Source organism: Hesperophylax consimilis, chromosome 2, assembly GCF_061612785.1.
Source record: "Hesperophylax consimilis isolate HC1 chromosome 2, BYU_Hcon_1.0, whole genome shotgun sequence".
Lineage (NCBI taxonomy): Eukaryota > Metazoa > Arthropoda > Insecta > Trichoptera > Limnephilidae > Hesperophylax > Hesperophylax consimilis.
In genome coordinates, this window is record NC_142837.1 from 13,996,782 (window position 1) to 14,022,554 (window position 25,773).

The 25,773-nt window shown below is 34.9% G+C and overlaps 1 protein-coding gene across 3 annotated transcripts in view; it reads right to left on the reverse strand.

The window, feature by feature from the left end:
• LOC149425715 (lachesin-like) overlaps positions 1–25,773 on the reverse strand; it is a 718,168-nt gene that overhangs the window by 682,105 nt on the left and 10,290 nt on the right. For all 3 annotated transcript variants that reach the window (XR_016303426.1, XM_089641366.1, XM_089641355.1), the window contains exon 2: positions 15,549–15,808. Coding sequence is in view for 2 of the 3 variants with exons in the window: in XM_089641366.1 (XP_089497492.1) it covers positions 15,549–15,654 (106 nt within the window). In the remaining variant the exon portion in view is untranslated. The remainder of the gene's footprint in view (positions 1–15,548; positions 15,809–25,773) is intronic.

Below are 25,773 nucleotides of genomic sequence, written 5' to 3' on the forward strand. Positions count from 1 at the left end.
CTTTCAAGAAAAGTTTGCTACAGTCTCCGTCTGGCCAGGGTTCTTTCTATTTTCGCCTAGTCGTTCACATTTAAAATGCTCCAATAAAATGTGTGCGTTATTGCCCAGCATTTAACACCGTACAAAAACTGAGAAATCATGTTGTGAGAGAAAAATCAATTATTTTTGCTCTAAATTCCTTTTAAACATTCCTTTGAAAAAAACCTTTTTTTTGAAATTAAGTTTCAGGACATATGTGTGTACTGTAAACAATTTAGTGTTAGCAAAATGTAATATAAGTGGCATCATTTTAAATTAAATGAAATAAATTTTTAATTGAAATAGATCATTTTAATTTTAATGAAATAGATAACTCTGTAAACATCACTAATTAATCAAAGAGGATCGACATATTTCAAAACGAATTGTTTTTTCGCCAGGATAAACATATAATAGAATAGAACGTATATAGCTCTAAAGCACTTAAAACGTACCTACTGTACTATCTACTGGTGTATGCCAATATATAAACTTCTCGTCGGATAGACTGATAGATAATTCGGTTTAATCGAATTTAATTTTTGAAGACAGTTATTTTGAAAAAAAATTGTATTGGATAATAACTGTATTATATACTTTCATTTAACTTAGCCTATTATAAAGCAATATCTTGCAAACAAAAATGAACTAGTACCTATATCGTTGAGTACAGGTGGAATTTTAAAGTTTTTTGTGGTTGTCTGCTATTTTATTGTTTCAGTATAATTTATTGCAATAATTACTTTTATTCATTCAGTCAGTTTTTTTAAAGTTTAGTTATTTTTCATTATTACACCTGTCGGCGAAACGTGGTGCATGATGATATGGAGTATTCAGCAGACGTGCCTTACGACACGCGCGTGCATGAACTAAACTTCCTAGTCAAACCGATGCGATGTACTCGTACGTTCTGTTCCATCGAATCAAACCCGAGAATACAGAAACTTGTAATCGAATGTAGAGAACTTGCAGATTTGTGTTTGTGTAAGTGTCAGCAGATGACGTCACATTATACCAAAATCAAATAGTAAGTTAAGTTCTGTCAACCTTCCTTGCAATTTTTCCATTCATCGTGTCCCCTTTCCTGTGAAACCTGAAGCAATAGCGGTATTTTGTTAACTGGATCCTCACAACCTTTGTATGTAAGTATTGTTTACACCAAGGGGAACCTTGTCACAATCCGGTAAGACATTATTTTGAGATGGGTTTAGGAAGGGGCTGTTGAATGCAAAAGGGTCTTGAAGAAACCAGGACCAAATAATGAGGAAAAGTCGCCAGCACTTTGATGCACACTCGTGCCGTATCATTAAAATAAGAAAAAAAACACGGAAATAACCTATTCTCATGCTGCATTTTCAACCGAACATAGAAATATCTTATTCTCATGCTGCATAAGTCAACCGTAACCAGACGTCTCGATTTTTCTCACCGTAACTTTTATTTTTAAATTAAACCCGCACAAGAGGCCCCGACGAAAATAATTTCATCATGTCATTTTTTGGGATGCTATGCGGAGAGTCTTTTTTAGAAAAATAAAGGAGAGGAAGTTATTGTTTCTAAAATACGAAAATAGTTTTAAAAAAAATTCTCAACTTCTTAACTCATTGTAAAATTAATAAACTAATTTCTGGAAATTACTCATTACTGCCATTAGTTTTTTTCGTTATGCTGATTTTTAATTTAAAAACAACAAAAAAATCTGGTTTGGAGAAATTCGAGTTTTAATCCATTTATATTACTGAGCATTTCGGCTACGCGAAGCTGGGAGAAAGTTTTTTTTATTTACGTGGCTTTTGGTTACTACTTTCTGCTTGATGCCAGTGGAATATAAACTGCCACTTAGAACTTTTTATTTAATTAAGCGGGTGGGAATTTCACCCTTCAACCCGCGATGCATAGGTGCGGAAGTTGCAAACTACCTGGAACACGTTTTCTTGATGGCTTTGCTCCAGCAGTCCAAAGACGGGGCTTAATGTGCTCTATCGCGAATGTTCCGAGTTCTGACAGCCTCTCAGTGGGAAAAAATTATAGTTAATACGACATAGCAAAAGTACAGATACACTCACTTTAACTAATCTAAAACACGCAACACAAGATGCAAAGCTTTCAAATTGCTCATTATTAACTTATCGGTGATCCTTATAACTGCTGCTAGTCAATTGTTGTTATGTTAAATGATGTAAATTCAGTCTTTTAAAAGTAAGATTAAACAGTTCGTAGACTATTATTTAAACAATTAAATCTTTTTGGGCGTAGCCTTTTCTGTTTTTTGCGAACTGCAGTTGTTGTTACTTGTAGAGCTCATATTTTATTATTTTACGCAAAAAAACATTTATACATCTAATACATTTCAGGTGATTTTCTTTGTTTTAAAACCAAAATTTACATAAATTATTGTTATTTAATTTGATTAAATAATTATCGAAGTCAATATTGTGCAATATCATCTAAAAAGAAAATAACAATCAATTTTGTAATGTTGTATAATGTTTTGTAACGATGTTCGAACACGTGTTCATAAGGATCCTAACATTTTTCATTTATTCATGATATATTATTGAGACAAACGCAGGTGCGTGCACACGTATTGCGATATTATTATGAATTTACTAACACTCTATCAGAAAGCGGCTTGATTTCCAGTTTTAACGGGATAACTGAAGAGATTTTCTCCGTTTAGTACCAAACTGTACAGTGTACAATAAGCATACTCGCAGCACTCTTTTCCGGGGAGAATAGTAATTGTTGAAATATTTTGAAGGCCATATTAGAGGTGGCATTAACACGCAAAAATATATCCAAGGGTTGTTTGTTCTCAACAGTTTATTTTTAGATATAATCACAAGAAACAGTGTATTTTCGGAGCGATAGATAATATTCTTTGGTCATTGCCCGCCCTCAAAAAACCAAAACAAAATATCAGAGCACAGGCAGTGACTTTAACTAAGTTAGTATGTTTATGAAAAGCTCGTAATAAATCGGCTTACTCATTTCTGTATAGTGGAAATTGTTAATTTTTATAAGTAATAAATTAATAAAGGTCTTCTTAAGGTCCAATGAATATTAATACACTCAAAACGCCAAGTTTTTAGAGCCCAACGGTCGTTTTCAAAAAAAAATAAAGAGCACAATATAACTTTAGTCGGTCGTCAAAGGATCTCTTGTAGAAGAGATGCGAAGACTTTCTTAACAGAGTTACGGCAGAATTCATTTCTAGCTAGAATATAATGATAGAAAATAATTCGCACCTTTTCTGCAAGAGATCCACTGACAGCTGACTAAAGTTATATTCTCTTGTAGAAGAGATGCGAAGTCTTTCTTATCAAGGTTAAACGCAAACATTTATTTCTAGCAATATATTCTAAAGATTTAAGTGGGCCAATATTTATTATCCTTAAAAACTTAAAATTTAAAAAATTAAAATCGATAACTACACATAAAATGGGTTGTTGTTCTGTAAACGGTTTACCTTTTTTTAGTTTCTGTCTAAAAATATTTAGGACCTTTCGTGTGTATTTTTAGTTATGCGCGTATGCTGCTTTATTATTCACGGCAAATTGTACGTTGGCAGTATATCACAGCTTTAAAAGGCTTATAAACAGGGTATCAAGTTACTTACATTATTTTCCTCACCGAGCTTTTCACGGAATTTTCTATAGGGGGTCATTTGAAAGCAAATATTATGAAAGGTTTCTCAAAAGGATAACAAAGAGCAGTTCAGCAAGGAATGAAAGAAAACTCCGACAATAAAATGATTATAAACTTGTTGACTTCAATTGAAACACATAAAATAAAAATGCAATAATATCATTCTGTGAAGTTTTTACTTTCAATTTTTATTAATTAAAAAAACACAACTTTCATTTTACACATAACAAAATATTTCATATATCGCTGTACATTTTAAGGTCCATTCAAAATCAATATCACAAATCCATTTACGAAGAGCATAAATATTTTTGAAAAGGTTATATTCATACCTTCATATTGATATAAAAAATGGTTTTTCGACCCAAGCTCCCGATACAAAGTAAATGTCTAAACCAACAATCGTGTGGCATAATCCTTTTAATTGAAATGCGTTAAATTTTTATGCTTTATTTGCACATCATATACTAGTGTACACCGCAATGCTTCGTTATTACTAATGTATTTCATGTATACCACAATGTCAGTGTTAAAAAACTACAATACATCGACTTTAATCTTTACTTTACTCCGTATCTCATTCCAGTGCAGAGATATTGCTTCAAGTATTCCTCAGGCGTCCCCGACTTCTTCTACCATTCACCACTGTATACCACAATGTCAGTGTTAACAAACTACAATACATCGACTTTAATCTTTACTTTACTCCGTATCTCATTCCAGTGCAGAGATATTGCTTCAAGTATTCCTCAGGCGTCCCCGACTTCTTCTACCATTCACCACTGTATACCACAATGTCAGTGTTAACAAACTACAATACATCGACTTTAATCTTTACTTTACTCCGTATCTCATTCCAGTGCAGAGATATTGCTTCAAGTATTCCTCAGGCGTCCCCGACTTCTTCTACCATTCACCACTGTATACCACAATGTCAGTGTTAACAAACTACAATACATCGACTTTAATCTTTACTTTACTCCGTATCTCATTCCAGTGCAGAGATATTGCTTCAAGTATTCCTCAGGCGTCCCCGACTTCTTCTACCATTCACCACTGTATACCACAATGTCAGTGTTAACAAACTACAATACATCGACTTTAATTCCACTCCGTATCTCATTCCAGTGCAGAGATATTGCTTCAAGTATTCCTCAGGCGTCCCCGACTTCTTCTACCATTCACCACTGTATACCACAATGTCAGTGTTAACAAACTACAATACATCGACTTTAATCTTTACTTTACTCCGTATCTCATTCCAGTGCAGAGATATTGCTTCAAGTATTCCTCAGGCGTCCCCGACTTCTTCTACCATTCACCACTGTATACCACAATGTCAGTGTTAACAAACTACAATACATCGACTTTAATCTTTACTTTACTCCGTATCTCATTCCAGTGCAGAGATATTGCTTCAAGTATTCCTCAGGCGTCCCCGACTTCTTCTACCATTCACCACTGTATACCACAATGTCAGTGTTAACAAACTACAATACATCGACTTTAATTCCACTCCGTATCTCATTCCAGTGCAGAGATATTGCTTCAAGTATTCCTCAGGCGTCCCCGACTTCTTCTACCATTCACCACTGTATACCACAATGTCAGTGTTAACAAACTACAATACATCGACTTTAATTCCACTCCGTATCTCATTCCAGTGCAGAGATATTGCTTCAAGTATTCCTCAGGCGTCCCCGACTTCTTCTACCATTCACCACTGTATACCACAATGTCAGTGTTAACAAACTACAATACATCGACTTTAATTCCACTCCGTATCTCATTCCAGTGCAGAGATATTGCTTCAAGTATTCCTCAGGCGTCCCCGACTTCTTCTACCATTCACCACTGTATACCACAATGTCAGTGTTAACAAACTACAATACATCGACTTTAATTCCACTCCGTATCTCATTCCAGTGCAGAGATATTGCTTCAAGTATTCCTCAGGCGTCCCCGACTTCTTCTACCATTCACCACTGTATACCACAATGTCAGTGTTAACAAACTACAATACATCCACTTTAATTCCACTCCGTATCTCATTCCAGTGCAGAGATATTGCTTCAAGTATTCCTCAGGCGTCCCCGACTTCTTCTACCACTCACCACTGTATACCACAATGTCAGTGTTAACAAACTACAATACATCGACTTTAATTCCACTCCGTATCTCATTCCAGTGCAGAGATATTGCTTCAAGTATTCCTCAGGCGTCCCCGACTTCTTCTACCATTCACCACTGTATACCACAATGTCAGTGTTAACAAACTACAATACATCGACTTTAATTCCACTCCGTATCTCATTCCAGTGCAGAGATATTGCTTCAAGTATTCCTCAGGCGTCCCCGACTTCTTCTACCATTCACCACTGTATACCACAATGTCAGTGTTAACAAACTACAATACATCGACTTTAATCTTTACTTTACTCCGTATCTCATTCCAGTGCAGAGATATTGCTTCAAGTATTCCTCAGGCGTCCCCGACTTCTTCTACCATTCACCACTGTATACCACAATGTCAGTGTTAACAAACTACAATACATCGACTTTAATTCCACTCCGTATCTCATTCCAGTGCAGAGATATTGCTTCAAGTATTCCTCAGGCGTCCCCGACTTCTTCTACCATTCACCACTGTATACCACAATGTCAGTGTTAACAAACTACAATACATCGACTTTAATTCCACTCCGTATCTCATTCCAGTGCAGAGATATTGCTTCAAGTATTCCTCAGGCGTCCCCGACTTCTTCTACCATTCACCACTGTATACCACAATGTCAGTGTTAACAAACTACAATACATCGACTTTAATCTTTACTTTACTCCGTATCTCATTCCAGTGCAGAGATATTGCTTCAAGTATTCCTCAGGCGTCCCCGACTTCTTCTACCATTCACCACTGTATACCACAATGTCAGTGTTAACAAACTACAATACATCGACTTTAATTCCACTCCGTATCTCATTCCAGTGCAGAGATATTGCTTCAAGTATTCCTCAGGCGTCCCCGACTTCTTCTACCATTCACCACTGTATACCACAATGTCAGTGTTAACAAAGTACAATACATCGACTTTAATTCCACTCCGTATCTCATTCCAGTGCAGAGATATTGCTTCAAGTATTCCTCAGGCGTCCCCGACTTCTTCTACCATTCACCACTGTATACCACAATGTCAGTGTTAACAAACTACAATACATCGACTTTAATCTTTACTTTACTCCGTATCTCATTCCAGTGCAGAGATATTGCTTCAAGTATTCCTCAGGCGTCCCCGACTTCTTCTACCATTCACCACTGTATACCACAATGTCAGTGTTAACAAACTACAATACATCGACTTTAATCTTTACTTTACTCCGTATCTCATTCCAGTGCAGAGATATTGCTTCAAGTATTCCTCAGGCGTCCCCGACTTCTTCTACCATTCACCACTGTATACCACAATGTCAGTGTTAACAAACTACAATACATCGACTTTAATTCCACTCCGTATCTCATTCCAGTGCAGAGATATTGCTTCAAGTATTCCTCAGGCGTCCCCGACTTCTTCTACCATTCACCACTGTATACCACAATGTCAGTGTTAACAAACTACAATACATCGACTTTAATTCCACTCCGTATCTCATTCCAGTGCAGAGATATTGCTTCAAGTATTCCTCAGGCGTCCCCGACTTCTTCTACCATTCACCACTGTATACCACAATGTCAGTGTTAACAAACTACAATACATCGACTTTAATTCCACTCCGTATCTCATTCCAGTGCAGAGATATTGCTTCAAGTATTCCTCAGGCGTCCCCGACTTCTTCTACCATTCACCACTGTATACCACAATGTCAGTGTTAACAAACTACAATACATCGACTTTAATTCCACTCCGTATCTCATTCCAGTGCAGAGATATTGCTTCAAGTATTCCTCAGGCGTCCCCGACTTCTTCTACCATTCACCACTGTATACCACAATGTCAGTGTTAACAAACTACAATACATCGACTTTAATCTTTACTTTACTCCGTATCTCATTCCAGTGCAGAGATATTGCTTCAAGTATTCCTCAGGCGTCCCCGACTTCTTCTACCATTCACCACTGTATACCACAATGTCAGTGTTAACAAACTACAATACATCGACTTTAATTCCACTCCGTATCTCATTCCAGTGCAGAGATATTGCTTCAAGTATTCCTCAGGCGTCCCCGACTTCTTCTACCATTCACCACTGTATACCACAATGTCAGTGTTAACAAACTACAATACATCGACTTTAATTCCACTCCGTATCTCATTCCAGTGCAGAGATATTGCTTCAAGTATTCCTCAGGCGTCCCCGACTTCTTCTACCATTCACCACTGTATACCACAATGTCAGTGTTAACAAACTACAATACATCGACTTTAATTCCACTCCGTATCTCATTCCAGTGCAGAGATATTGCTTCAAGTATTCCTCAGGCGTCCCCGACTTCTTCTACCATTCACCACTGTATACCACAATGTCAGTGTTAACAAACTACAATACATCGACTTTAATTCCACTCCGTATCTCATTCCAGTGCAGAGATATTGCTTCAAGTATTCCTCAGGCGTCCCCGACTTCTTCTACCATTCACCACTGTATACCACAATGTCAGTGTTAACAAACTACAATACATCGACTTTAATTCCACTCCGTATCTCATTCCAGTGCAGAGATATTGCTTCAAGTATTCCTCAGGCGTCCCCGACTTCTTCTACCATTCACCACTGTATACCACAATGTCAGTGTTAACAAAGTACAATACATCGACTTTAATTCCACTCCGTATCTCATTCCAGTGCAGAGATATTGCTTCAAGTATTCCTCAGGCGTCCCCGACTTCTTCTACCATTCACCACTGTATACCACAATGTCAGTGTTAACAAACTACAATACATCGACTTTAATCTTTACTTTACTCCGTATCTCATTCCAGTGCAGAGATATTGCTTCAAGTATTCCTCAGGCGTCCCCGACTTCTTCTACCATTCACCACTGTATACCACAATGTCAGTGTTAACAAACTACAATACATCGACTTTAATCTTTACTTTACTCCGTATCTCATTCCAGTGCAGAGATATTGCTTCAAGTATTCCTCAGGCGTCCCCGACTTCTTCTACCATTCACCACTGTATACCACAATGTCAGTGTTAACAAACTACAATACATCGACTTTAATTCCACTCCGTATCTCATTCCAGTGCAGAGATATTGCTTCAAGTATTCCTCAGGCGTCCCCGACTTCTTCTACCATTCACCACTGTATACCACAATGTCAGTGTTAACAAACTACAATACATCGACTTTAATTCCACTCCGTATCTCATTCCAGTGCAGAGATATTGCTTCAAGTATTCCTCAGGCGTCCCCGACTTCTTCTACCATTCACCACTGTATACCACAATGTCAGTGTTAACAAACTACAATACATCGACTTTAATTCCACTCCGTATCTCATTCCAGTGCAGAGATATTGCTTCAAGTATTCCTCAGGCGTCCCCGACTTCTTCTACCATTCACCACTGTATACCACAATGTCAGTGTTAACAAACTACAATACATCGACTTTAATCTTTACTTTACTCCGTATCTCATTCCAGTGCAGAGATATTGCTTCAAGTATTCCTCAGGCGTCCCCGACTTCTTCTACCATTCACCACTGTATACCACAATGTCAGTGTTAACAAACTACAATACATCGACTTTAATTCCACTCCGTATCTCATTCCAGTGCAGAGATATTGCTTCAAGTATTCCTCAGGCGTCCCCGACTTCTTCTACCATTCACCACTGTATACCACAATGTCAGTGTTAACAAACTACAATACATCGACTTTAATTCCACTCCGTATCTCATTCCAGTGCAGAGATATTGCTTCAAGTATTCCTCAGGCGTCCCCGACTTCTTCTACCATTCACCACTGTATACCACAATGTCAGTGTTAACAAACTACAATACATCGACTTTAATTCCACTCCGTATCTCATTCCAGTGCAGAGATATTGCTTCAAGTATTCCTCAGGCGTCCCCGACTTCTTCTACCATTCACCACTGTATACCACAATGTCAGTGTTAACAAACTACAATACATCGACTTTAATTCCACTCCGTATCTCATTCCAGTGCAGAGATATTGCTTCAAGTATTCCTCAGGCGTCCCCGACTTCTTCTACCATTCACCACTGTATACCACAATGTCAGTGTTAACAAACTACAATACATCGACTTTAATTCCACTCCGTATCTCATTCCAGTGCAGAGATATTGCTTCAAGTATTCCTCAGGCGTCCCCGACTTCTTCTACCATTCACCACTGTATACCACAATGTCAGTGTTAACAAACTACAATACATCGACTTTAATCTTTACTTTACTCCGTATCTCATTCCAGTGCAGAGATATTGCTTCAAGTATTCCTCAGGCGTCCCCGACTTCTTCTACCATTCACCACTGTATACCACAATGTCAGTGTTAACAAACTACAATACATCGACTTTAATTCCACTCCGTATCTCATTCCAGTGCAGAGATATTGCTTCAAGTATTCCTCAGGCGTCCCCGACTTCTTCTACCATTCACCACTGTATACCACAATGTCAGTGTTAACAAACTACAATACATCGACTTTAATTCCACTCCGTATCTCATTCCAGTGCAGAGATATTGCTTCAAGTATTCCTCAGGCGTCCCCGACTTCTTCTACCATTCACCACTGTATACCACAATGTCAGTGTTAACAAACTACAATACATCGACTTTAATTCCACTCCGTATCTCATTCCAGTGCAGAGATATTGCTTCAAGTATTCCTCAGGCGTCCCCGACTTCTTCTACAATTAAACCACTCTCTAAACACTTCTGGTACTAATAAGTACATATTTGGAAATGTTCGGCGATATCATTTTCAAAATCGAAACTGATTTGTCGAGAATTCAGATTATCCATATGTTTTCTCGGGTCGGTAGGAATAAATAATAAATGAACAATCGACAAGGACAATATAGGTGCATAGAAATTTCAAAAATGTTAATTTCTGCAGGGCGCCAATGTCGCAATTATGCAAAAAAATATACAAAACAATACATCAAAACATAAACTTCACGACAAGACAAAATAACAGGAGGTCCAACACGGACGATCGATTAAGCCATTTGTCAATACGATATTGACTTAATTCGTGATCCATCGTCAGTTAGCGAAATTTCCCAGCACGGTCGACGATTGATAAGAAATTCCTACTAGCCGGCCAAATCTCGTTGGCTGTCAGTTAAATTTAAATGACCGTTGAAAAGCGCAACTTTTTTAATAATATCGTAGGTATTTTACAATAAAAATTACTGGTTTATTAATGAGTGGAGGTAAATTACCGAAGCCCCTTCGGATAAAGACGTCATTTATGCGATAAATTGAATCCATTTGAAATCGGATCGAACTCGGAGAGACGAAATTTAGACACTCGTGTATGTATATCTCGTATTATGGCTAATTATCTCATTGAACAATTCTAAGTTGTGAATAGAGACCTCAATTACTAATTTACTCACATTTTAATGCCAAAAAATAAATACGTACTGCTAATGCATTTACAAGTTAGTATTTCAATTCAACATTCTCATTTTATTAAAATTATGTAAATACATGACGTTTGATGATTCGAAATGTCAAATTACTTAAGTGTTGCCAGTATATATCAATAACTTTACAATATCGTATTGTTAGACGGAACTACCGACAAATTTGTAGCGATTTAGCTAGCACGGTCGAACTATTGATACGCCAACCGAAGTCGTAATGCAAATCGATATACGCTCGCAATACTGGCAGCTGGGAAATGAATAAAGTCAGGCGGCTACGGAAGAGCAAAACATACTAATAAATTGACTTTGTTGAATTTAAATAATAACTTCAATAAACATTGGCAGTCCGCATTTATTTTTGACACTAAAAAGCAAGTCAATTAGTTCATGAGGTATTTTAGTTATGACTAAAAACTTTTTTTACTCGAAGTTGGAACGGAATCAGTTGATCACGTTTCGGTAGTCCATGGATCGTGGATACAATTTCTTCCAACTTAAGGGCTTAGTTAGATTATCTCCATTCGTTAATTCGCCAGTTATTTTGCATAACGACCGACATCATCCAAAAAATCGCTATATTTTTTGGATGATGTCGGTCGTTATGACAGCTAATCTGACACCTTGGAGGCCTCGCTAAAAGCAGCGGCTTTTGTCTACCGACTATCGGAATCGTATTTTGACGTGCTCGCAAACATCGCTAACTGACCATAGATGACAGGTTTCGTCAATATCGTATTGATATAGGGCTTTATGGATCGGTATAAAATCATTGGTAGTTACGCCTATCGATCCGACATTGTAAAGTTATTGATTTCACTGTGCTAGATCTCCAGGAGCACAGCAATATAAATTGGTAGATATCGTGATTAACATCGCTCGGTGACAGTAGTTGCTAAAAATCGCATATTGAGGAAATCATTACACATTTTTAAAGACAGGTTTTTTCTTCATTTTTGCGTAGTTTTTTACCGGCCCGAGCTATTAATTTTATAAATATAAAGACTTAAGATGTATAAATTTTGTCAATGTTGCGATGGGGTGATGGATAAAAGAAGAAAGAAAAGAAAATTAAGCAGACGTTGGAATTAAAATGACAGGGAGCGGAGCAATAAACTTTTGGGAAACAGAAAGTGGCCATAACCCATTTGAAAAGATAAGCATTTAGTTGCAATATGTACATATCTTTAAAGAACGAGAAAAATAGTATTGAAACGTCTAAGCTGGTTATTTACAACAGGAATAAAGGAATATCCCAGATTGGTTGAATGTACGACAGACGTGTAGATGTTTTGTGTCTGACAGAGGCAAGTCTCCTGGTGGAGGCAAGACGGGATGAGGCGTAAAGCGGGCGGTCTTTGCACAAAAGGCACACATGTATGAAATTGCCCAGCAAGGGCTTATTCATAGCCTCACGCTCTGGTGACTCAGTCGGCTACTCGGCCCATTTTACCCAAATACCCACTTGCCCATCATACGCTTCCCAGTTATAAATTCAACCAAAATTGTGTTTTTCTTACATTTTTGGTTGCCACCGGACCGAGCATAAGAAAGCAACTAATCACAAAAGGGATGGATCTGGATTACCAACGTACTTTTGCTTTTATCATAATAGTTTATTGATATTTTATTTGCGTAATAAGGTTTGATACCTTTTTAACTGCGTATTAACTTTTGATAGGTAGGCTTACGTGAAATACTATTACTTGCAATGAATTCATCAATTCACAATATTTAGAATATCTCGGATGTGGTTGCACTCTTGTAAAATCTCTCAACATTCCGCTAAAATTATAATTCAAATTATCATAAGGAAATAATTCTTATATCCATCATTACTCATATTTAAACAATTTAAGGTGAGAAAATGAAATACTGTATCCCTGCACCACTATACTACACGAGTATATTAAAAAAAAGATATTTTAATAATATCTTGGAAGAAAATTCAATAAAAATTACCAGAAAACATAAGATTTCTCAATCACAACTTTAGAAATTTAAAAATTCAACTTTGAAAGTACACTGAAAGCTTAAGAACAAATGTATTTAGAAAAAAAACTTTTTATTTATTAAAAACAGAAACAAAAAAGCAAAAAAACACCCCCCCCCTTTATACACGAGCACGGTGTTTTTCATGAGGAAACTACATCCTTACATTTAAAAATATAGACTACATACATAGTTATAAAAATAAAAAGTTACTATAAATTATACAAACGAATTATTCTTGTGTTACCAATTATATATGATAATATTTTTAAGCAAATAAATTTGTTGTAAAAAATGTTATTTCATAAAGATTGCTCGATAAAGCTCCTTAAGAATCCTTGTCGTTAATTTTTGGTGACATTTTTACAATATAAACCGACTAAGCAGGAGAGTTAACGGGATAGGATATCCATCCCCCAGCGAAAAATCATAGTTCATTGTTTTATTCAGATAAAGCTTTTCTTTCCCACAAATAAAGAAAGGAAAGTCATAAACAAAACCATTTCTCGCAACACGAATGGGCCACAGATTTCAAGTAACTTGTTTATTAACCGAGCACTTTGTAAATCGGTCCGTTGTCTCATAATAAATTCAATAGGCCTATGCGATAAGCACCGTTGTTCTTTTTGCTACGTGGTCTGAAAACAGAAATCAGCCTCCCGCGGGTTGTTTGTTTGGGTCCATAGGCCAAACATTCGCGCCTCACATGTCAAATCAATTTGCTCTCATATCTTCAGAGACCACGAAGGATTTATTTACAGACAAACCCGAGTTTGCTTATGTGTGTGCGATGAAAATATCATCTTATATATCATCGTGATATAGCAACACCTAACGACCGCCATTTTGAACATTTTCTTCGCTATTTTACGGAATGTTGCTTCGGTGAAAAATATTGCCGAATATTTTGCGTGAGTCCTCATCGCGCCGGCAATGTGATATTCCGTCAGTTTTTATATTCAAATAATGTTTGAAATATGCGACACAAAATGAACACGACCCAAAATACAATTGAAAGGCGTGATGGAAAACAATCGGTGAGAAAACACAAGTGCGGTTGATATTATTATTCGCGAAGGGAAATATTTCATCTTTTTTATAACTAAATAAATTTCATTTTTTGTGTCATGAAATAGCAAAATACTGGTGAAAAAAGAATGAATTCTTACGATAAGTGATCTTATGTTCCTCGTATCTCCAATCCTCGTTCCTTGCATTGTGAAATAATTCGCCATAAATAAGCGTCGAAGATTTTTCGCTAGCAGGTTAGAAGTCTTTCAAAGTTGTCTGAAGAGTAACGTTATACGTATTTTAATTTAAATGAAAATATTAATTTGTAATTTGTTTTACCTATATGTACTGCACAGCCGTGGGAAAAACAACTACCAAACTACATCAGTAAAACCAAAGTTTCTCAATTAGGGAATATGAGAAACTGGCGAAAGGAGGAAACGAATGATTTTCTAGCTTTTTTAATCTTGTAACATCACACGGCTTAAGAAAAGCATTGCAACCCGTGAAGATTATATCCAGAGTGAAGGAGCTAACCGTTATACACTATTGCTTAATGTTCTGTAATAGAATATTAAGTCGAAATGCTTTATTAAATAAATGAGTTAAAAAATTAGTCACATAAATTATATTTCAGTAATTTAAGAAATCTAGATTCATATAGTTAAGTTCACCTTTGTACACATACTTAATTAGACTAAGATAATTACGTACGTACTAATTTTCAAATAAGATGAAATCTGCCGTGGTTCATTTCTAATAACTTTCTTTCAACTTCATTAACACTCAAGAAGTTTCCTCTTTTTGTGAACCTTTTCGCAAACTCCATAGAGAAAATTTTCTGTGCATTTATCGGATGCACAAAATTCTTCAGGAAATTAAAGAAATTTAAAATTTTATAATATTTCAACTTTAATTACTCCCAAAGTAGGTCTATTTTGATAACTGCTGACAAGTTTTCATATAGTTTTAAATGATTATTTTTATTTCGAACATAATTCATTACATACTGTCAGTGAGTGGTTATACAGAACACTGATAATGTTTTTTCACATTACAAAGATCACGTTGTCAGTTCTTATCTCACTAGTAGTCGTTTTCCTCCGGGGCACTTACTCTAGGGTTGTCTTTATGGGGTTTAGTAGTCTATGATAGATGTAATTATTTCAAATATATTATTTAATTAACGCTTTTGCACTACTTAAAACTTTCCAAAAAATATGAAAGCATGTAATTCTTTATAAGTAAATATTTGTTCTTACCTTGAAAGGAAAACATCGGGAGGAAGACTGCTGTCATCAGGATTAAAAGGTGGCACCTCCTTAGTAGTCTTCCACTTGCAACACGTCTTTTTTTATCTTGACACATTTTAATTATTAAACTTTTATTTATTTATTCAAAAGAACAATGCTTTTTTTTATTTGATTCTTGGCACATTTTAACGGGTCTTATATTATAAGGTGAGGTTTTTTTACAGTTTTATTTAATGTTGGGTTTTCTCTTCTCACAAAAATATTTATACCTGTTAATAAATAAATAATTTTATAAATGGTAATATTTTTGTAAAAATCAAATACTTGGCATTATAAATTCAGATAAAAACAATGATTTAGTCTTAACAACGCTCTTAACTAATATTTTGTTAGAATTTGAATTTTCAAGATTTTAAAGCTTTGCTAAAAAATACTTATCTACCTAACTAAATTTGGAGATCATATTTAATGCATAATGCTCTGAAATAATTTGAATATGTTAACAACTTTCAGTATTTGGACGGAATTTACGTAATCAACACAGCCAGTTTTATATGTTTTGTATTATGTAGTCTCATTTTGACTTTAAAAAGGCATGTTTACCGATATCGTGGGTTTACATGAAAAATATATAAATCAGAATGTTTACATTGTTCCTTAATAAACTGTTATTGAGTGGGTGGTGCATGATTATTTAAATATATAAATCAGAATGCTTATATATATATTTTTATTATTTTAATATAGATCATAGTTACATTAATACATACATATTTTGCAATATATCATATTTAGGTACATAGTTGGTCATGTATACCTTATCAGAAAAGAGGAGCTCTTGTGCCTGATAAGGGAGCCACGATTCTTACTTAGATTCAATGTTATGTGTAAAATATAAATATAATATATATACATATATATATAATATAATATAATATATATACATATATATATATATATATACATATTTTTTTTAAAGTTTTTTTGGAAAAAAAGTTTGATTTTATTTATTTGTTCTTGTTGGTTCGTAATACAGTTAATAATTGTTCCTAATAAACTGTAATTGAGTGGGTGGTGCATGATTACTTAAATATATAAATCAGAATGCTTATATTGTTCTCAATAAACTGTAATTGAGTGGGTGGTGGATGATTTTTTAAATATATAAATCAGAATGCTTATATTGTTCCTAGTAAATTGTTATTGAGTGGGTGGTGCATGATTATTTAAATATATAAATCAAAATGCTTATATTGTTCCTAATAAACTGTAATTGAGTGGGTGGTGCATGATTATTTAAATATATAAATCAGAATGCTTATATTGTTCCTTAATAAACTGTAATTGAGTGGGTGGTGCATGATTATTTAAATATATAAATCAGAATGCTTATATTGTTCCTTAATAAACTGTAATTGAGTGGGCGGTGCACGATTATTTAAATGTATTCAATAGTTTGTCTAGTTACTTCTATATTTGTCATAATAAATAAAAAAAATTTAGTACACCACCTAAACACGTTCACATCATGTCCTAAAAAGATATTTAAAAACCCTCTTACTCCACTGAGGCGGTATCTTAAGAATTTTTATTCGGTACTTTTATGAAAAATGCATTGTTGACTGAGAATGGATCCTTCCTTCCTTAGAAAGAAGTCTAACAAAAAGACCCTCCGGAGAGAATATAAATTAGACAATGAAGGAGATATCCATCTTTCAGGCTTCATTGGGTTTTTATTGTGGAAGTGAGATGAAATCAATCATAGCAATGGTATTCGATTAAAGTTTGATCTATTGAATTATTCAAAGTGATGCTAGCAAAATGACGGAGGAGGGATGTCAATTTGTAAGAAATGGGTACGAAATCAAAAAGGCGTTTTTAAAGCTAGATATTTTCAACTGTAATTTTTATAAAAAATTAGATTCGATTTCAAATTACACCATTGGGATAATACTTAGTTGCAGACTCCCAAAAACATTGATTTTTGGTTTTTAGACCACCTTGACGCTAGGTGTCACTTGAAACGGGTTGCGAAATATAATCAAACGTGTTATGTGATATTGTGTGAGTTTCATCAGTCCGTAGCCGGTGGAGCTATGACAACCTATATTTTTAGACCTTGATGCTATGTGTCACTTAAAACGGGTTGCGAAATATAATCAAACGTGTTATGTGATATTGTGTGAGTTTCATCAGTCCGTAGCCGGTGGAGCTATGACAACCTATATTTTTAGACCACCTTGATGCTAGGTGTCACTTGAAACGGGTTGCGAAATATAATCAAACGTGTTATGTGATATTGTGTGAGTTTCATCAGTCCGTAGCCGGTGGAGCTATGACAACCTATATTTTTAGACCACCTTGATGCTAGGTGTCACTTGAAACGGGTTGCGAAATATAATCAAACGTGTTATGTGATATTGTGTGAGTTTCATCAGTCCGTAGCCGGTGGAGCTATGACAACCTATATTTTTAGACCACCTTGATGCTAGGTGTCACTTGAAACGGGTTGCGAAATATAATCAAACGTGTTATGTGATATTGTGTGAGTTTCATCAGTCCGTAGCCGGTGGAGCTATGACAACCTATATTTTTAGACCACCTTGATGCTAGGTGTCACTTGAAACGGGTTGCGAAATATAATCAAACGTGTTATGTGATATTGTGTGAGTTTCATCAGTCCGTAGCCGGTGGAGCTATGACAACCTATATTTTTAGACCACCTTGATGCTAGGTGTCACTTGAAACGGGTTGCGAAATATAATCAAACGTGTTATGTGATATTGTGTGAGTTTCATCAGTCCGTAGCCGGTGGAGCTATGACAACCTATATTTTTAGACCACCTTGATGCTAGGTGTCACTTGAAACGGGTTGCGAAATATAATCAAACGTGTTATGTGATATTGTGTGAGTTTCATCAGTCCGTAGCCGGTGGAGCTATGACAACCTATATTTTTAGACCACCTTGATGCTAGGTGTCACTTGAAACGGGTTGCGAAATATAATCAAACGTGTTATGTGATATTGTGTGAGTTTCATCAGTCCGTAGCCGGTGGAGCTATGACAACCTATATTTTTAGACCACCTTGATGCTAGGTGTCACTTGAAACGGGTTGCGAAATATAATCAAACGTGTTATGTGATATTGTGTGAGTTTCATCAGTCCGTAGCCGGTGGAGCTATGACAACCTATATTTTTAGACCACCTTGATGCTAGGTGTCACTTGAAACGGGTTGCGAAATATAATCAAACGTGTTATGTGATATTGTGTGAGTTTCATCAGTCCGTAGCCGGTGGAGCTATGACAACCTATATTTTTAGACCACCTTGATGCTAGGTGTCACTTGAAACGGGTTGCGAAATATAATCAAACGTGTTATGTGATATTGTGTGAGTTTCATCAGTCCGTAGCCGGTGGAGCTATGACAACCTATATTTTTAGACCTTGATGCTATGTGTCACTTAAAACGGGTTGCGAAATATAATCAAACGTGTTATGTGATATTGTGTGAGTTTCATCAGTCCGTAGCCGGTGGAGCTATGACAACCTATATTTTTAGACCTTGATGCTATGTGTCACTTAAAACGGGTTGCAAAATATAATCAAACGTGTTATGTGATATTGTGTGAGTTTCATCAGTCCGTAGCCGGTGGAGCTATGACAGCCTATATTTTTTAGAATGTTGTGTGGTTGAAAGAAGTGGAAGAGGGATTGGAAAACGGGAAGAGGAAGGTTGGAAAGCAAAGCGGATACAACTTAAAAAACCTTAATTCTGCAGAGGATATAAGGTAGCTGGTTAGGTTAGGCTAGGTTTACACGATATTTGCGCAAATGTGCAATACATTTAAAAACATAAGGATTTTTATTTAGGATTTATTTATTTTTTTCATATTTATTTGATATGTTATGCGATGAATTTACTTTGCCGGATTTTTGTTTTTTACATATTTATATTTTTATTTATTTTTGTAAAACTCTGTGAGTCAAAGATAAAAAGAAACTCCGATGACAACAAAAACCATCAATTAAAAAATATGTAAAACGTTAATTTAAAACAGATATTTTTCTAAAATCATAAATATTGCATTAAAATTCCTAGACATACGTTTATGAGAATATTTTATTTTTCTTTTTGAGCGATTACTAATTTCAGCGGAAAATATCATGTGACATAAATAGGCGCTTCGTAATAATCGCTTTTATTTTAAATTTGAGGAAGAGGAAAAAAAAGATTTCGTGTGTTATTTCTATTTTTTCTTTTGGTTTATATCTGAAAAAGTGTATATGATATCGGTAGAAGATAAATATATTAATGTATTATTAATTTAAATAAGGAAATGTATTTGCTTTACATTTATTTGTATCGGAAAATGTGCCTACTGACTAAAATATTACGTATAAAATGTAATCTCGAATCTGTTTCATAAAGAGAAGTGAAATTTTCATAAACTTGCAGTCAATAATTTCCCAAAAATAAAGTAGCTACGGAACCAACTTGAGAAAGTTATGCCGCGTTAAGGGTTGCAGGTTCTAAGGAACTTTTTAATTTATAGCCACCGGTTAATAAAGGCTAAGAAAGATATATCGAGCAAAAGCTTAAAGTTCCACTGGAGTTCTATTCTTCCCTAATTATGCTCTATTGTGCCATTGTGGCAAAGTGACCTTTGCGACGTGTTGACCGGTTAGTGGCTGAATAAAAATCGTGTTTGGATCCCACCCAGGCGTAGTGTGTTCAATTCCTCAGCTGGCAAATTCCTTCATCACAACACAAGCAACATTTTCCGATTACAGTGGCAGTAGTAGTAGATTTTCAAATATTGTTAGGTTATTCGTAACCCGGGTTCGAAAACCAAACCCAATGTTTGTCTTTCTTTAAAAAGTATGTTCCTGAATAACCTTAGCTTATATGTGCTAGTAGTCTAATATATAATATTATGCATTTTCCGTGGTAGACGAAGATGCGCCACTTTGAGATTTCATAAATTTTATAGCCACCGATTTATTCTGGGCTGTTAGATAGTTTACAAGGAGATTGCTCTGAAAATTACTTCACTACTATACAAAAGTAAGAAAATAGAATTTTGTAAATACAAAAAAAAACTATATAACTTAACCTATACCTTAACTATTTTCCCAAAAGCAGGACGCCCACAATATTAGTAAGTTAATTTTGAAGGCAGAAACATCGGAAAGGGTCAGATAGTGAGTACCGGGCTGTTTAGATATATTTATTTATCAATATTGCTTGAATCTCACATGACCTCACGCCCATGAAGGAAAATCATTATGATTTGTATTTAATTTGAAACGAATTAGTCTCGCAATGAAATTCACCGCAATAAAATCAAAAACCATAAAAAATAGATTGACAAAAAACTCTAACAACATTTGGGCAAAAATGTAGGAAGATTCAGTAGATATTTTTTTATTAAATCAAATAAAACACTTTGTTTATTAACCACGACTTTATTATTATTACATCTACCGGTTTCGCTACGGTCGAGCTTCATCAGGATGTGAAATATAACTAAAAACTAAGACAGAGGTGATGCATATTTATAGGAAAACAGAGGGAGACAGAATATAATACATTATAAAAGTGGGAGGAGTCAAATATTACATAGGCATAGTGAATTGAAGATATATAATAACAATTAACATTTTTACATGAATTATACATATAATAATACATTTTAAAGACATAAGAAAAATCATAAACTTATTATTTAAGAGTGGAAAGGATTCTGGGAAACAAGTTAAATATAGGACTATAGAATGTGTTTTTTTGATTAGATAAATTAACTTGTGTATTTAATAAATGGTCTGATAAGTTACTGTTTATAGATTTCCTGATTTCTAATGATTCTAAATTGTCTAACCTAATGCCTATACTATTTTTATGTAAGAGGCTAGTACCTGTTATTTTATCAAATCTATGGTCTGCTGATATTAAGTGGTTGGCGAGTTCCGAAAAACCTTTACCATTTAAACACCGTACATGTTCCTTCACTCTGGTGTTTACATTGCGCGATGTTTTACCTATGTAAAAGGCGGGACAATCACTACAGTTGAGTTTATAAATACCCGAATGGCTTAGTATGTCATCCTTGTCTTTAGTATTAATCAAAAAATTTCCTAGGGTATTGTTTGTATAAAAGGCAGGTTTAATATCTAAAGGAAGGTTCCTAACGCTTTGATTTGAAAAATTATTTATAAATAAAATCCTACGCCAGTGGTGAATAGGGGTGTTGATATTAATTGGTGGAATACTGCTATATAGAAATTTGTTTGTGGAAATATGTTTTTGTTTTTTATTAAGAATTTTATCAATTAAGGCCGAATCATAGCCATTATTGGCTGCTATTTGTTTTATTATTATTAAAAAAAAATAAAAAAAAAAAAAAGATATTTTTTTCTTTAATCTGTAAAATGTTGAAATAAAATCCTCCAACATAACAGGTTTATAACCGAATTGTATTTATGGCTTTTGTTGTATTATAGCAATATTTTGCCTAAAAATCCCAGAACGCACAATATAAAAATATTGAAAAAGAACCTTTTACAACTAACAAAAAGAAACCGCTTCAGCCTTGAATGAACTGATAAATTGTCAGTGAGGGTTATAATATTATTTCTGGGTAGGTGCCAATCTGTATTAAACGGAGGTAAGTAATACCAATTTTTTATTGAAAAATAATTTTTGTGGCTGATTACCATAACAAATTAACCATTGAGCACCATGTTCCTGATAAAAAGGTTATTATTGTATATGCATATCACGAACATGGTGCTCAATGATTAATTTGTTATGGTAATCAGCAACAAAAATTATTTTTCAATAAAAAATTGGTATTACTTACCTCCGTTTAATATATACTTACCAGGGAAAATATTACAAATTTAAGGTACATGTAAATATAAAAAGGTCATAAGGCAGTTTGACTATTTTGTGATATGCGTTAAAAGATAGTTGCTGAACTGTCTTTAAGTGACGATTAAAATGTCAATAGTCAATGCAGAAACCCTTTCAGACCAAGAAAAGTGCATGGGATATCCCAAGAGTATACTTCTTAGGCATATTGTAATGTAACCTAGCCCTAAAATAACGTGTTGAAATAATGTGTTGAAATCAAGCATTCCTAATAAAAACAAGGATGGACACAGCATATGCATATTCTCTCATATACAACTAACCCATAAATCTCTTTTTTACTCTGTCTATTTGTATGTTGATGGTTTTTTTTTCAAAAAGGGCTAAAAAAGATAAAAAAATAAAGGGCTGTTATACAGGACACTGCTTTGTTATGTGGATACCTACTTATTTATAATAGGTTGCAATTTTAATTTTAAAAAGTCCACTTTTTTTAAATTTGAAACATACGTTTTTGAAAATAACTAAAATTTTATTATCAAACCTTGGGAGGCCATAATCTATGCTCTGGTTACAAAACTTTTCGAAAGGATTTGCCAAAAATAGTATATGTGTATGTAAAGGGAAATGATAATATTATTTTTTCGTTTTATGCCATCTAAGGAGTTTTTTTTTTAAATGATGCGACAGTTACGAAAAGAGGCTAATTAATTATTTGACTGGATGGAACCTCGACACACGAATGCCACCACTGCATGTAATACTCTATAATACTCACGCTGATGTAAGGAACGAAATTAATACTTTTTTGTATTACGAATGACTTCTATACTTCATTATAAAGTTATGACTAAACACGCCATATTTGAATTACTTTCACGTTGAGAATGTTTGCAACTCAAATAATTTACCAACATAAACCCATGAATTGGCGAAAACATTGTGAATGAATGTTATACTTTTATTTATTCATTAAAGCAATTTAAAACCTCTGAGTAATATTTCTGTGAAGTAGAAATTTCAATAGACATTTTTTTTCTTCACTACCGATGCACACACAGTCGGGAGTCACATCTTATGTGTTTCCAGTAAAGATTGTTATTGTTCTCAATAACACGGTTAATTAACAACCTGAAGGAAATTAAAATTACTTTAAGCCCACAGCGTTACATATGTACATCGCCTTATTTAATATATTTTCCCACAGCAGGAAGGGGCACTCATAGGGTATTTATATCTCAGAGATTCATAAGAATATAGAAAATAAAATATAAGAAATAAAGTAATTCTCTATTCTACTATGCTATAAGCTATTTTCGAAATACAGTATTCGTAAATCACTCATCTATACCCGCCTTTATAGTTTTCTCAATGATATGATGTACATATTTGCACGAGGATACCAAGAACGCTGGAGTTAAATGTTCACGAAAAGCAATAGTGCGAGCTTTTTGTTTCGCGATTGAAGAAAAATGGTATTTCATTAAATTTTGTCTCGTTAATTAAAAAAAAAACGTTCTAATGCGTAAATTGTCGAAAATTTTTCGCCAACGATACAATCTGAAGTATTCTTCCCGGGAAGGCGGGACGATGGGGAGTGGGGAGGTTTAGTGTGTACTTCAAAGATTTGGCCCCACGCAATGGGTGGCAGGTAGATACAAACATTTTGTTTCATGAGCCTATTAAGAGGGATATTTCAGGCAAGATTTTCTGGGCCGCCCATCACCTTGGCGCGCTAACTTCGGGCAGGAGTTTCATCAGATACCTACACCGTAATATCTTTACATCCGCCCCAACACAAGATCCCCGCTGAAAAGGATTTAAGACAAATAAAATAGTTTAATCACCTGTTATCATATTTCCTTTCGATTTTCTAGCCTTTTTGTCCATATCTCGCCCTTATGTTTCGTTTTATAAAATAACATTTACGTGAATAAAAAAAAAGAATATCGATTATGAGGATCCATTTTCCGAAGAAAGTAGCGAAAACTAAGAAGAATTTTTAACGATAGAAGAAGGATAAATTGAGAAAGATTGAGAAGTAAGTACCTTACGATATTTAGTTGTTAAATACCACGGAAGTCTTCGAAGTGTAAAAATAATTTAACACTTAATATTTTATTTTATTTTATGTTACACCTCACAAGACTGCCCCTGTCTGTTTATCAGGTAACAGCGTAAAGACAGAGGAACTATGTCGCCACTTGGTTGGGCAGCGTTTTTTTAATTGATGCGGCTGTGTCTTAAAGAGGCATACTTGCCTACTCATACAAAAACATGTCGTGGAAACGACCCGTTTTCCTGAAGCCAACATCAAATGTGAACGGGTGTTACGCTCGCGTCCGTCGGATAAATGCTGGTAGTTCCTTAGAGCAGGCTCCATTAGAATACTTATAGAACAGACTGAGCATGCCCACATTGCGTCTGTGCATTAGATATGGCAATTGGTCTGTTAACAACGGATTTTTATCAAACGAACGCCTCTCTTTGCACAGAATGAAGTTATTGGGGAGGGTGCTTCCATCAAATTGCACCAGACAGTCATTGATTTCCCTTTTTGTGGAAATCGCTGGGTTTTTAAGACGTTGAAACTGACCAGGTCGGCTTTGCTCCAGGCACGAACCTTTTCGAGGTGGTGGTCAACTTTTCATCTCAAAACTTTCTGAGGTGTTCGGATATCAAGAGTGGAAGAGGACTTGTCAAAAAGATAACCCTCGTGAACGGTGCGGTAGCGGTAGGTACCAAAGTAATTTTAATTTAATAGGTTATTATTATATATTTGAGATGTGTATTTCTTTGGTTAAAATTTTGGACAGATCTGTATCTAATGATTTTTAAAGTTTACTAACGTTTTTCATTCGAAAGATAAATTTCTAATTATCTTTCTAATTATTTTTTTGATGGGCAATACCTGCGGCAAATATTTTGTAATTATTTAGGTTCACGAAACCTACAATTATAACATCCTTTGAAGTTTCACGGATCTGCGCAAGTATACATAATAGATATTTATGATTTTAAAATCATTTTTTGCATCATTAATGATGCAAAAAATGTATGAGTACGAATGCAACAAAAATGATATCATTATTAGTTTGGGTAGCGCTATGAGGTGATTTAATGACCGAATGGCGACGTAGGTATAAATTTATGTAGACTAAATACTAATTAAATATTCAGTCGGTTTTGATGTGTTTTTGGTAAATAACTACTTACAAACTTCGAGTTTCTTCGACGGGTGGTTTTCATGTAAACGGTGCTATAAATATCATCGCTTTTTTCTGTGTTTATTTTCAGGTTTATTTAGCATTAGCCATTATTTATGACGTAGTTTTCAAAGACTTTCCAAAAAGTTGGGTT